This window comes from Podarcis vaucheri, assembly GCF_965113315.1.
Source record: "Podarcis vaucheri genome assembly, chromosome: 13".
NCBI lineage: Eukaryota > Metazoa > Chordata > Lepidosauria > Squamata > Lacertidae > Podarcis > Podarcis vaucheri.
The window spans coordinates 53753018-53768442 of NC_138751.1; the positions used below are offsets into that span (position 1 = coordinate 53753018).

Here is a 15425-nt window from a genome sequence, read left to right on the forward strand (position 1 = left end):
CAATGAAAAAGGATTTAAACCATGGGTAGGCAAACTAAGGCCTGGGGGCCGGATTCCGCCCAATCACCTTCTAAATCCAGCCTATGGACGGTCCGGGAATCAGCGTGTTTTTACATGAGTAAAATGTGTGCTTTTATTTAAAATGCATCTCTGGGTTATTTGTGGGGCATAGGAATTTGTTCACCCCCCCAAAAAAAATTATAGTCCGGCCCCCCACAAGGTCTGAGGGACAGTGGACTGGCCCGCTGCTGAAAAAATTTGCTGACCCCTGATTTAAATGATAACAAGGGGTATTAATCCAAAGTTAAATGTTCTGAAGAACATAAATCTGCAGTTATATCAAATGACCAAATCTCCTCCTCCTCAACAAAGGATTCTAAGAAAGTAATTTGTTTTGAGAAATCCTGCCTCTACTGGTGCCAACCGTATTTGTGGACTTAAGATTAAGAGAACATTTGTACACTACTGGGTATGGCATTGACAGATTTGTTCTTCCAAATTCTATCACATTATTTCAGTATTCTTACTTGGCCCATTCTGGATGATTGGCTACAGTTTCATTGATCAAGCTGCTTGTGACTTCAATCATATGCACGCTTTCTTGGTGCACCTAAGTTAGGAGGGAAAATATAAATGAAATTAATGCAACTTAGCATACATCATGTTCCAAATTAATGGAAAGGCAATGAAGCCTAGGCTTTAAAAGCAACATTAAAACATTTTTAGTGCAATACAGACAATGCAATATAGTCATAATATAACAAGCTACGTAAGCCTCAAGGCAATAAACTAAACCAGATATTTTGCTATTGACAGATAACCTAAAGTAAGGTTGGCCTCAGGGGTTAAGTGACAATATTATTTTCCCAAACCAATTGCAAACCAGAATCAACCAAGAGCCCACAAAGAGCCAAAATGACTCTTCATAAGGACCCAACATTGTGAATTTTTCACTAGTTTATATATAGCAATATCTTATTACTATCATTTTTGTAGTACAGTATACTTTCCCCAATAGTCATGCAAATACATGCCTAAATATTTGTTGATTTCATTACAGTTATTTTCCCTGTCATATATCCGTTGAAAATTGAAATTAAAGTATTTATTAAAAAACAGTCATGCACATATCAAAGTTAAACATAACAAAGTTAAAAGAACCAGGCAACTATGTACTGTATTTAATTGGACTCAGTACCTTTGCTGTAAGGAGCAGAGCTAGCAGAAGGGTGCCTATCACTAGCACAAATATAATGAAAATGCTAATGATTTTATCTAGCATTTTTTCCAGCCACACGATCATCTGCGCAGAACAAAAAGGGGAAAAGGTAAAACAGAAAAGTCATTGAACATTTAGAAATCAAAATTGCACGTAAACATACTCAAACCCTACTAGCAGCCTTTCCTCTCAGTGAAATTTGGTTGGATCCAGACTTAGACCATGCTTAGAACAGGCCCACAGAAATCCATGAGACATGCAACACAATCCAAGCCATCTCTGCTCAGAAGACCTATTGAATTCAGTAGGGCTTATTCTCATGGATGTGGACACAGGATTGCAGCCTTAGTCATAACTAACAGGTCCTACTGATTTCAATGGGAATAGTTTAAACTTGACTAAGCATGGAACTAACATGTTGACTGCAAGAAAGCGTACTAATATAGGTGCATTGACACATAAGACAGAGAGTACAGAACTAGAATTGAGAAATATTAAGAGAGATTTTATTACTCAGCACCACAACACAGAACAATAACCTTGAAAATAGTTTAACATTATTTACCAGACTCAAGAGCAACTTCTATTAATTTCTCAGCTTCGCGGACTTAATAATCAGAGGGTCATTATCTATGCATGGAAAGTACAGCCTGTAATAAGCTGCTAACTTGGTGCCTTTGTAACTCCAAATGATTTTCAAAAACATTAACCATCAAACTCCTTTCCATCAACGGAAGCCAGGGTGCTTCCACATATACACACATTTAGTGTATGCCACGTCATTTATTTAATTGCCGAGAGCCTATGTTTGAGCAAACTTACACGGTTTTAAATGTAGATTCTGTTAGCCCATTTGCTAACACCAGATGTAACTTATACCACCCGTCTTTGAAGGCACTGTCCTCAGAGTATGATCAGAAAACAGTAAAATCAACACAATATTTGTCTCACAAGTCTTTAGTGACTTGGAGAGGTGCAGGTAACATAAGCAGCACCGCTGGTTTGCACATGAAGCTATGGGGACCAACAATACCAGCAGTAAAATGGGAGTTTTCAAATTCAGTAGTAAGAGGCACAAATGCTGTTTGTGAAACCAGAAGCAAAACAGAAATGAGGAGATGGAAGCCATGGTCTGTGAATAAGCCAGAAGAGTATGTGCAAGAGGCAGTGTGATCAGCACGGATATCAGTACCAATAATAGCAGAACTGTGTTTGTTATTGGTTTTGGCGCCGATACCAACATTAACCAGGAGAGAAAATGGCTCTGGGTCTGGGATATTGGGGGGGGGGGCGGGGAGCAAGGAACAGACAAGGCTATGGATACCAGAAGGCCTGTGAATGTTGGCATGGATGGCAATGCAGAAAGCAACCAATGAAACTTCAGAAGATATTGAACATTTGCAACATTTGATATGTTGGAGATATGGGAGAGAATGAAGCATCCCTGCTAGGTAGAATTTCAGCCATTAAAATGAATTTATTGCCCAGGATGCTCTTTTTATTCCAAACAATCCCAATTGTAAACAATTCAGGCTGCTTTAAAGAATGGAAAAAAGATATTTCCAAATTTATTTGGCAGGGGGGAAAGCCAAGAATTAAACATAAAATTATGATAGATATAAAAGATGGAGGAGGCTTTGCTCTGCCAGACCTGCAAATGTATTATTTTGGTTAATAATACATCTTATTTTGTGTTGGTTAAAAGAATGGATTACACTGGATAATGCAGACATCCTGGATCTAGAGGGTCACAACTTAAAATTTGGCTGGCATGCATGCCTTTGGTATTGGAAGGTGAAAATTTACACCTTTATGGCTATCTCCCATAGAGGGAATTACAATTAAGAGAGTTAATATGGATAGACAATAGGCGGCTGACGGGGAATAGCTGTATTTCACTGGGAAGGAACCCAAACTGAAATCAATGGAAAACCTAAGGAGCCAAGTTATGGACTGGTTGCAATATCATCAGTTATACTATATGTTTAAATTAGACAGAAAGAATGTTTTTTTGGACCAAAGCTCACAATTCAGAAAAGAACTCCTGCAAAACAAAGATAAACTTTCGTCTACAATGTATATAACCTGTTAGAATGGGGAACAAAAGACGAACTAGTTAAAGCCTCAATGACGCACTGAGCAATAGATGTAGGACACAACATAGATTTAAGCCTCTGGGAGAAACTTTGGGAAAGTGACTTGAAATTTACAGCATGCTATTCTTTGAAAGAGAACTATTTGGAAATGATTCATAAATGGTATCTAACTCCGAGTTGGCTTGCTAAGATTTACAAGACAGAATCAAATAAGTGCTGGAAGTGTAAAGAGGTGGAGGGAAGGTTCTTTTCATATGTAGTGGACATGTAAAAACGTAAAAGAGTATTGGGAAATGATTTATAATGAACTGGGAATTACTCCCCCCCCCCAAAAAAAAAAACCTAGAGCCCTTTCTGCTGGGGATAACTCAGACTGAAATCCCCAGGTTTCAGAGAGGGTTATTTATGTATGCAACAACTGTGGCCCATGTTTTGTTAGCCCCCAAATGGAAAGTATGTGAGGTCCCAACTAAAGAAGATTGGCAACTTCAGTTGACAAAACAAGCATAACTTGCAGATTTAACAGATAGAAGAAGAACATACGTTTAAAGAAGATTGGAAAACGTTTACTGAGTATATGGAAATTAACTGTGTACAGCTGAAAATGCTGGCAGCATTAAGATAAATTCAACATGAATAATTTTTGATGGATGTAATAGAGGAAAACCGATTGGAATAGTTATTATAAAATACGCAGGGATGTAAGATAAGCAAAATGAACCATGGAAAGAGAAGGGAAGTCATGTTAAAGTATGTAAAATGTTATATAAACACATCATCATAACCCCAGGAGAGTTTAGACACAGTTGCCAGGCCTAAGCAGCAGTAATCCAGAAGACATAAAGATGGCTAGTGAGCCTCATAGCAACCTTCAAGGGAAGGAAGATGCTGGTGCCACTGTGATTGTAGGGATCTAGGTTGCAGCATAGCAGTACCTTTCCCTCTAGGGTAAAGTAGTCTCTACCTGGATTGGGGAGTAAACATGACCGAGGGATAGAGAACAAAGGATCTCTGTTCTTCAAACATGAACAGCCCCAATGACCACCTTGGTGGAACTCCTAAGAGACACCTGATGTTCCCAGCCCAGAGACAAAAGGTGGGAGCGGTGGAAGTGTTAATGATGTAGAAAGGAGTGGCACAAATATTGATTTGCGTGGGTACTTCACATCACAACCTGGAGAGTGAAGGGAAGAACGTTCCTTGGTCTCCTCTTCATAAACTGAAACAATTACCTCCACATCTGGAGAAGGTAAACAACTTGAGTCACCAACACTAGCTGTGTATAGCCAAGGCATTATTAACCATTCACTTGGGAGACAGGAAGCTCTTTCCAAAAGCATCACCCACATGTGTGTATATTGATGATCTTCTGACAGCAAACACCACTCTAAACCCTGTGCTCTTCTCTTACAGAAATACAGGGGTGCCCCGCAAGACGAATGCCTCGCAAGACGAAAAACTCGCTAGATGAAAGGGTTTTTCGGTTTTGCGTTGCTTCGCTAGACCAATTTCCCTATGGGCTTGCTTCGCAAGACGAAAACGTATTGCGCTTTTCTTTTAAAGCCGCTTGAAGAGGCGCAGTTGCAACGGACCGTGCTTCGCAAGATGAAAAACATTGCAAGACGAAAAGACTCGCGGAACGAATTCTTTTCGTCTTGCGAGGCACCACTGTATTATAATTGTCATATTTATCAGTGGTTTGTCATTGTCTCCTATGCATTTTGCAATTTTAAAACAGTCGCTGCACCACAGACGCTTCACTACAATTGTAACATCAAATACCAGTGAAGTGGAATCAAAAGTAGAGAACACACACATACACATGAGAACGAGAGAGACAGAGAGAACAGAACAGAACATTAGAGTGAGTGGAATCATGAGATCTCAGAAATATTTTCCATGGTGCTGCTGGGTGGTAGTTGAAGAACTGAGCAGGAAGGTGTAGAGTCCATCTCTGACAGCATGCATGCTTAGTTCAGCGGCTGCAGTTGGCTCCTAAATATGTGTTAGTTTAAGCTCTACATGTTTCTGAATTGTGCTCTGTACAGGACCCTCTTTGTGTGCCTGCACAGGGAGTAAAAAGAAGAACAATGGTTTATGTTGCTCTTTTATTATTGATTACCATATTTTTCGCCCTATAGGACGCACCAGCCCATAGGACGCACCTAGTTTTTTGGGGGGGGGAATAAAGGGGGGAAATTATCCCCCCCCAGCCGTGGCTTCAGCGCGCCCCGCGCTCCCTAGGGCTCCCTAGGCAGCGGATGTCTGCCCGAAGCACGGGGCGCTCTGCTTCAGCGCCCCCCGCGCTCTGCTTCAGCGCCCCCCGCGCTCCAGGCAGCAGGCTGCGGATATCTGCCCAAAGCACGGGGCGCTCTGCTTCAGCGCGCCCCGCGCTCCGGGCACCAGGCTGCTATCCGCAGCCTAGGGAGCCCTGTGGGAACTCCCTCGGGCTCCCACAGCTTGCTGATAGCTTCCTGAAGCCTGGAGAGCGAGAGGGAACAGTGCGCACCGACCCCTCTCGCTCTCCAAGCTTCAGCAAAAGCCTGCATTCGCCCCATAGGACGCACACAGATTTCCCCTTCATTTTTGGAGGGGGAAAAGTGTGTCCTACCGAAAAATACGGTACTATATACTCTTTATACACTTGCACTGCTGTCTCATAGCGCTTCTATACATGGGTCACATTAAAGGAACAAAAAGTTCAACTATGCAAGCATAAATAAGGCCACCCTGAAACAAATAAGCAAATTTAGCCATGTGATGTTAACAACTTGGGACTGTAGCACACAGTAAGTGAACACACTGGAAAAGTTCTTTAACTCTAGAACATGTTTTACTTGCAACTGCAAAAGGATTATTTACTGATGCATTTATTCACACTTACGGGACAAGTGGGACCATCAACAAAATGTTGCAGTGAAGAATGCTTCTGTTCATTGTTCCAACTAGGTCGCCATGCTCTTTTCTAGAACACTCCACTACATTCCATCCTCCCCACCCCGGTTTTCCACTCTTCACCCGCAACAGACACCGTTTTGTGGCTATTGAGTGCTCAGCCATCACTGAAGTATTTTGGGATCTCTTTCCCCCTTAGGGTTCTTTTTTTAAAAAAAGTTTTAAAAACATTTCTGCAACCCTTGGAAATCCTCCAAGCCTGCCAATACTCTTGTGTGTATCATTAACCATCCCTCTCCTTCATGAGTGCAAACTGATGACTGAATCATCTGATTAATCATGCAATTTTCTTGGCTACTCTGATTTAGGTCAAGACTTTGAAGGTTTTCCAATAGTTTCAGAAATAAACTAAGGGCTGATACACACAAGGCCCCTAATCCCTTATCCAAGGAGTAACTAGCTTCAAACTCTGGTGTCAAACCCTAGTAGTAACAAACCCAGGTTAGCATTAATCACAGTTGAGATTAGTGCTGACACAAGACTTAGTAATAGTTAAAGCCATAGTGGGCATTTGTGCAGAAGGGAACGAAACCCCACAGTTCACTTCCTTAACCACAATAAAAGGATCAGAATCACAATGTGTGCACTAGCTCCTTGCTGCAAGTCAATGTGAGTTAGAGGCAAATGAATGAATGGCTTTATTTTTAACTCAAGAGCACCTTGCACCTCAGTGATCACGCTTTACCTTTCTGGTGATCTTGGATTCTGCATCAAACCATCTGCGTATTTTATGTGTAAGGACTTGAAATATACTTAAGCTAAACTTGCATCTACCGTCCCTTACCAGGCTGGCCATAATCAGTGATTGCATTTCCTGCCCACACAGAAAAATATTCTAAGATATTAGTGATTTACCGGTAGTTTCATAATCAAGTAACTAATTGAAGTTATTAACAGTTACAAACAAATGTCATGATTATCTATGAGTTAGAGATACCAAACCATTAAGTCGCAGAAGGTCGTTCACTTAAGGAAGAGTAAGCATGTAGTCAATGAAACTCATTTTTAATTATTATTTTTTAAAAATAACTTTACACAAAAGTTGTGTTTTGAACCCTAGTACAAAATAAATGCATTAAATGAAATTCTTGTACATATTGTTTTCTGATTATTATTCTTAGAATTTCAGGGGGAAAGCTGCAGTGAATAAAATTTCAAACTGTTTTAAATAGTGAATTCAGTGAAATTTAATTTAAATGCTTATACAATGGAAATCATCCTTTGAGGATAAAGCACATTCTTCCTGTGTGAATTGCACACAATAATTTGGCATGGCAAGCATCAAATATTTTATATACATATTTAATTGTTTTTCAATCAAATATTTGTGCATAGAGTATTATGTTTCTGAGCAAATATGCAATTTTTCTCTCAAATCAGTATTTGCCGGGATCAGGTTGTATCTGAATAAACCATACATGGGAGTAGGCCTAATGAAATCAATACAGTCTATTCTGAATATGACTTAGTCAAGATACAGTCCATTAGGTCTACTAAGAGATAAATAAACATAAGCAATATTATGTCCCATCAATCTTAGATCAGCCTATTAGTAATTTACATTGCACTGGCTTCAGCTTGGTTAAGAAAAGCCATATGTAAGGAATAACCATGTATTTATATGTTTTATAGCTTTTTCTTGAACATTATGGGAAAAACCAATTCTAGCTGCAACTGCCAATTGCATTCTACAGAATTTCCCAAATGGTATCAGTGTAGACATATCAGCCATGGTTAATTATGGCTGGGCAATTTGTGCAGACGGAGAGGGGGAATACACAAGTTTGTGGCTCATCGTAATTCCTTAAACAGGCTTTCAGGTTTTGTTTGAACTAGCTCAAAGGAGACTTAAACAATTTCAGATATTAAAAGTATTGTTAAGTTATAACTTTTTAGAAAAAAAACTATAGGCAAGGGAACCTGAGCTGATGAACAATATAGTACAGTGGTGCCCCGCAAGACGAATGCCTCGCAAGACGGAAAACTCGCTGGACGAAAGAGTTTTCCGTTTTGGAGGTGCTTCGCAAAACGAATCTCCTATGGGCTTGCTTCACAAGACGAAAATGTCTTGCGAGTTCCTGTGGGTTTTTTCCCCTTTCCCCCCCTTTTTCTAAGCCGCTAAGCCGCTTATCAGCTGATCCGATAAGCTGATAAACCGCTAAAAGCCGCTAATAGCGCTAATCCTCTAATCCGTCAATGGGCTTGCTTCGCAAGACAAAAAAACCGCTAGACGAAGAGAATCACAGAACGGATTCTTTTCGTCTTGCGAGGCACCACTGTAAGTGGAATTCTGCTTTCTTTCCCCTCCACTGCCCAGCAACCTTCCAGGTTCAGAAGCTTCTCCACATCAAGGTAGCAGTCTCTCATCTCCCAGTTGCAAATGAAAATCCCAGGTAATCCATGTTTTGCCCACATTCTATATTCTTTATTCACCATCACATCACTGAAAAGCTCAATCCTCATGTTCTTTAAGAAACATCCCCCCCCCCCGAAGCCAATTAGAGATGATGAGTGGAACTCTGTGTTTGGCATCAAAACATAGGGGCTCCCAAAGCAGAGAAGGGATACCTACAGGTGAGAAAATGTAATTGAGAAGGGTTGCTGAACTTTTGCCCCACTCCCTGTTTTTCTTTGTAATTTCATTTCTTGGTTGCCTGGGAAGGTAAGTGGAGGAAACCACCTGCAGGGAGCAGAGAGAAAGCAGCAAAAGGGCAAGAGTTAAACAAGCATCTTCCTCTTGCCATTCCTCTACTGCGAATAACTCTCTTCTACTGGCACCCAATTTGCACTTCTGGCAGCAAATGAAGCAATATGCTTACATGAAGACCATATTATTTATTATTCACCAAAGGTTGTGTGAGCATTCTACATAGGTTTATATATCTATTCCTCAGCTTCAGGTTCTCGGTTGTGTATAAACATGAGCTAGGTGGAGTTTGGTTATCTCAATTTGAGGCAAATGGAACATATATCATTCAATGTCAATGTTCAGTACATAATCCTTCTTCATCAAGCATGCTAAAGAAAACTAGAGGGCATTGAATGACCTTCTGTAGCTTATATCATGGCCTGGAATAAAACTGCTGTGATGCAAATCAAGAGCAAGCCATGTTACCAACAAGAAACAAAAACCACTTCATGCTGGGAAAGGGCACAAAATATATTAACTGCAAACAAACTGTCTGCTTATTTACCTTCTTATTAAGCCAATGCCACAGCTTGGGAGAAGGAAAGTGGGAGAACGCAGAAGAGAAAGAGACAAGAAGACAGTGAAGAATTATTGAAGAATGCAATTGTAGTGCAAAAATGAAAAACACACATCCCTGGATTATCCAAGGAATGAAATGAAACCATTCCAGAGACAGACTTTCATCAAAGCCGTAAAGACGTGGCAGAAACCATCAAAACCTTTTTTTCAATCAGAAAAAAATGTACAGTATTTAGAAATTTTAAGACATGCACTGTACCAACAAAAGTCGGACTGCACTGCTGATTTATATTAGTGTATCCTGAGCTAAAGATTATGGGCCACTGTGAGCTAAAATATACACAACTGCATTACCTACAGAAGACAAACTGCCTTCTGGGGTTGCTTGGATGACACTCTTTAAAAGGGTTCATTCTTCTGGGGTGAGAAAAATGCTAAATTCATTTAACAAGCCATGGGACTGGAGATAGGGAAGAGAAAAGGAGATTACTTACCATGTATTTTTTTCTTCTCCCTGACTCACCAAGGGCATTCCAAAAACCTTTGGCAGCAGGCTTCCCCCCTTGCAAGGTGCAATCACTTTAGCTGCTCCATCAAGGGGAGGGGCCTTCATTCTACCCAGACTAAACTAGAATAACCCCTCAACCCTATAAACTGATAACAAAACTCATTAACTTGATGTGCAAGAAAGACAACTGTATAGAGAAAAGGACAGGACCGGAGGAACAACCCCAGGGCTCCCTACCTAATCAACCACCGACCCAAAGGATAGGACAGACAAGCACAGAATGCCCTCTGGCAGTCATGGAGAACACGAATAGGATATCTTCTTCTCCCATGTCTCAAAAGGGCATTCCAAAAATGTTCAGAACTCTTTAAAAATCAGTACAGTGGCACCTTGGTTTAAGAACAGCTTAGTTTATGAACAACTTGGAATAAGAACGCTGCAAACCCAGAAGTGTTTTGGTTTGTGAACTCGCCTTGGAAGCAGAAAATGCTCTGCTTCCTGTTGAGTGTAAATTGAGTCCCCACTGCTATGGGAAAGCACACCTTGGTTTAAGAACGCTTTGGTTTAAGAACGGACTTCCGGAACAGATTAAGTTCGTAAACCAAGGTACCACTGTACTGTTCCAGAGTGGAGTCCAGGGACTAAAACTTTATGAATAGCTACTTTCTGCAAGACCCTTCCCCTAAATGCTGTATGTACTGAGGGCATCAACTGTTCAATGCCTTAAGAATTGTGTACTGGAAAATACACTACCACTTTGCAAATTTCTGCCAAAGAAGAATGACTTCAGGAGGCTGCTGCAACCCAATTACCTAGAAATGGTGGGTTTTGATACTTTCCTAACCTCTGAACCAATCTAAAAGAAATCAAAAAGAGATTCAGAGTGTCTGTCACTCTCCCCAAGTACAATTAAAGAGCCCCTTAAATGCCCAGTTTGTGCCACATCTTTGCCTGTTGATGCACCAGCTTACGACAAAAGGTTGGAAGGGAAACTTCCTGGTATCCATGTAAAAGGTAAAAGAACCAACAATATTTTGCTTCTGGCAATCAACACACCTTGGTAATTTTGAGGTATTATCATAGTCAGAATCCAAAGAAAAAGGAGGGGGAATTCTTCTCCCACACACCCCCAGGGGACAGTATTTGGCATATCAAATCTGTATAGATAAAATGATGCCTTTGTAGAGTGAATACCGTAAATTTCGCTCTATAACACGCAGATTTTTTCTCCTAAAAAGTAAGGTGAAATGTCTGTGCGTGTTATTGAGCGAATGTGTGGTCCCTGGAGCTCATTCGCCGGAGCGCAGGGGCAAAATAGGCAAAAATCAGGCAAAAATAAGATCGGGCGGGCCGGCGGAGGGAAGAGAGAAGGCGGAAGCTTTCCTGCATTCTGCCTCAGGGTCTTACTGCCCACCTGCTTCTGTTGCTGCGTTTGCTCAAACTCAACAAAGAGCAGGGAATCCCCTGCCCTCCTGGCAAGCAGAGGGTTAAGGAAATGATCACGTCCTTCCTTCTAATCTTCCCTAGTCACACACACTGTGTGCAGGCTCCAGCCCACCACTTCCTCCTCTCTGTGCTCTAGTCTAGGGACTCGCAGGCAGCCGAAAAGCATGCAGGTGGGGGCGAGGGGGAGAGAGAGAGAGAGAGAGAGAGGGCTGGCTTGGGGGGGGGACGACTTTTGCTTTACAATGGTAGGTTTCTCATTTCTTTTCCAAAAGCAGAGAGCCCTGCCCCCAGGCCCCCTCCAAATTACAGCTTCTCCAAGCAATGTACTGCTGGAGGGAGACAGTATGCTTGTTTGGAAGAGAAACCCTGCTTCCCTGCTCGTAAGTAACAGCAGGCTGGATTGCAGAGTGAGACATGGAAATCTCCTCTCCCCTTCATTAAAAGCCTAATACTCTTCTTTGAAGAAGTATAACGTGAGAATGTTTTATATATATATATTTTAAAGTTCTTTTCCTCATTGTCTGCTATACACTGATAATTGCTGCCACAATAACAATTGATTGAAAATGGAATTTAGTCTCCCCCCCCCCCATAGAGAGCTGTTCTTCAAACGTTTAGCCTTAATACAGTGGCTGATGTAATACCCTTCTGCTTCACTAGGCATTTTATATAGGGACATTAAAATTGATTTTCTACATCTTGGCAGATGAAAAAAAAGTGTGTTACATGCCCTATTGCCCAAAAGTGTGCAAGCACAGAGCAAAGGTTGCAGTGACAGAGGTGGCCAAAAAAGAAATACTGTAAATAAAAAAGAAATCATACTTCGTATATCCTGTCTGGCTTGGGGGGGGGGGGCTTTTGCTTTCCTTCCCTCCCCATTTAAAACATGGTGACAAAGCACGGATCCACATGGATCCTCAGGATTTTTGCATTGGGTCACCCCAAATTCACCATTAGATAACATAGCATGTCCATGGCTACAGCCTGCACCAAAAAAATCACGCACCCACTGTTGCCTAGGGTCGCAGTGGTGCAAAAACGTGGTTACAAAGCATGGATCCACATGGATCCTCAGGATTTTTGCATTGGGCTACTCCAAACTCACTGTCAGATCACAAGTCTGTGGCCACAGCATGAACCACAAAAATCATACATCCACTGTTTCATTTAGAATATTTTTTTTCTTGTTTTCCTCCTCTAAAAACTACGTGCGTGTTATGGTCTGGTGCGTGTTATAGAGCGAAAAATACGGTATATCAGTGGGATATTTAAGTAGTTTGTTCCCATTAATGAGATCTGCTCTCAACTGCCAGGAGAACTGCACAGACCTTTGATGGGTTTCTATTCCTTTACTGGTTACAATAGTTTATTTCTTCTGTGGCACAGGGAAAACTTACAACATGGAAAATATGGGTGGCATTTCAAAACACTGACAAAGCATTCCTTTGGCTCTCTGCAGCAAACTCTCTGATAGATGGGGGAAAAACTTGTCCTGCTGCAGCGATTCATTTTACTCCTGTCTGATGGAACATCACAGCTCAATAATATCCTTAATTTCCAATGTGCCTACTCTTTCAACAGCAGACACACTGATGCTACACACAAAACATGTAGCATTGCAAACCCAGATACGGAGCAGCTCTTAACATTATGCAGCTGGAAGCGGAAAATATCACATCGGGCTGGGTATCAACCAAGTTGGATGACACAGCTAAATATGGCAGCCCATGTTTAGGAGCTTGCCATCTGCACATGTCACAAGCAGTACAGCATTCACAATTTTGTGGTTGTGAATGGCACTGTTCACAAAGCATGTAAGTACTGTGAGCAATTTTAATAATTATTAGTTAATTATTAATTGATGTTAATGGTGTTCTTATTATCATTATCTTCAAATGTATGTTAAGTTTAGCCTTTCATATGCACTATTATGCACTATATATGCATTTTGCTCTATAAATGACACTATCTGAATAATAAATAATACTAAAATAGATAGATAATGTTCTTGGAGGATCAGCATTTACATATTCCTCTTGTTAGGTTTGGTTTATGACTGACTAGCTAACTCACTCCAGCTGAATTTTCAGGCAGAAAATGTCCTTGGCATAAACTGAATATGCTCCCAAAGTTAGGTCAGGATTGGATTAACACACAATTCTACCTATAAAAGTGTAACACGGCCTATACTGGTCCTCTGGGCAGAGGGTGGGGAGTATGAAAATTTGGATTCAAAATGTATTTGTATTCTTTGAATTGAGACAGAGATGCCTTGAAAAGAATCTTGAATCTTTAGTATTTTCAGCACTCGTGAAGAGATCCATTTCAGGTTTTCATAATCATTGAACTAGAGTCAAAAGTATTTTGGGATTGAGGACTCATTCCATCTCTCTCCAGATACATTTTCCGGAGCGAGTCTGCAGGCTTGACACTCCAATTTGATGAACAACAGGGGCTACTATGCCCATTTCATTATGTCACCGGTTTTTATGTGGTGTGACGTAAAGCACCCACCTCCCTGTCTGCTTATGAACACTTTTGCAAAACACATTGACTGTTCAAACAAGGACATGGCCATTTTGAAGCGAGTTCTGAGATTTACTAGTTCCTGGTTGCAGCCAACCAGTGCTTCTTGTGGGTCTCTAATGAAGGCCAGACACAGGAATCTTCCACTGTCTGTTCCTGGATGCAAGCAAATAGGAACAGTCAACCTCTAATGGGCATGCTGGATTTTGCCTGGCATCAGGTGGAGCTCTAGTTCTCAAATTGTTTTAATAATAATAATAATAATAATAATAATAATAATAATAATAATAATTTATTATTTATACCGCGCCCATCTGGCTGGGCCTCCCCAGCCACTCTGGGCGGCTTCCATAAAAACCAAAAATACAATAAAATATCACACGTTAAAAACTTCCCTGAACAGGGCTGCCTTAAGATGTCTCCTGAATGTCAGGTAGTTGTTTATCGCTTTGACATCTGATGGGAGGGCGTTCCACAGGGCGGGCGCCACTACCGACAAGGCCCTCTGCCTGGTTCCCTGTAGCTTTGCTTCTCACAATGAGGGAACCGCCAGAAGGCCCTTGGCGCTGGACCTCAGCGTCCGGGCAGAATGATGGGGGTGGAGACACTCCTTCAGGTATACTGGACCGAGGCCGTTTAGGGCTTTAAAGGTCAGCACCAACACTTTGAATTGTGCTCGGAAACGTACTGGGAAGAAGATCCATAAAGAGTTAGACAAGCATCTCTGCATTCCTCTGCAATGGGGCTTTGGTCCTGATCACTTGAATTTGGATGTGCTGTATGACTACCATTTTGAGAAGTGAAAAAACTTTTGCAACTTGGAATTGTGCTCCTTTTTGTGTGAATAGCATCTTTTTTGTCCTTAGCTTCAGTAAGTCTAGCATCCAGTGGGTTACCACACACCTTTGCTCCAGCAAAAGTAGTAGATGGAGATGGATATGTGAACTTGAATCTATTTCCTTAGCCACGCTTATCCAAGCTACCCCACTGGTGGCCTATGTCCTCAGTACTTAAAGGGCATTACTGGTACATGGTCATTACCATATTTTATGCAACAATTGGAGGACACAGTATGTTGGCTGTTATTTTTTTCCAGCCATGTCTTTAATGGTGTTTTTTTTTCATTGTGTGACAAATAAAAACATTATTTTTATTTAACAAAACCTATTTTTTTTAAAAAAACAACAAGTTGGACTCATCAAAGAACAAACATACCAGGAATGCTGTGGAAACTGGTATCTTTCTCAATATATCTTTGAGCTGTTTGGACTTCAGCTCTGTTATAGTGAGCCCATCTACCCAAAGGCAGCTCATGCAAAAAAAAGTTTAGAAACATTGCCGCTGAGGCCTGAGAATTCTTTCAAAGAGCAGCTTCTACTCTCTTATCCCTTCTCCGTCAACTGGAATAATGGCATTAGGTGAAAAACATTTGGCACTTCAGCTTCAAGGTTTGCCAGGGCTGATGGA

General features: G+C 41.1%; 1 protein-coding gene across 2 annotated transcripts in view; it reads right to left on the bottom strand.

The window, feature by feature from the left end:
* Positions 1 to 15425, bottom strand: part of TMEM245 (transmembrane protein 245) — a 51363-nt gene that overhangs the window by 18807 nt on the left and 17131 nt on the right. Inside the window, exons 7-9 of one of the 2 annotated variants that reach the window (XM_082194797.1) lie at positions 9465 to 9488; positions 1199 to 1303; positions 528 to 610 (exon numbers count right to left, since the gene is read on the bottom strand). In XM_082194797.1, the coding sequence (XP_082050923.1) occupies positions 528 to 610; positions 1199 to 1303; positions 9465 to 9488 (212 nt within the window). The remainder of the gene's footprint in view (positions 1 to 527; positions 611 to 1198; positions 1304 to 9464; positions 9489 to 15425) is intronic. The other variant, XM_082194798.1, reaches the window with a different exon arrangement.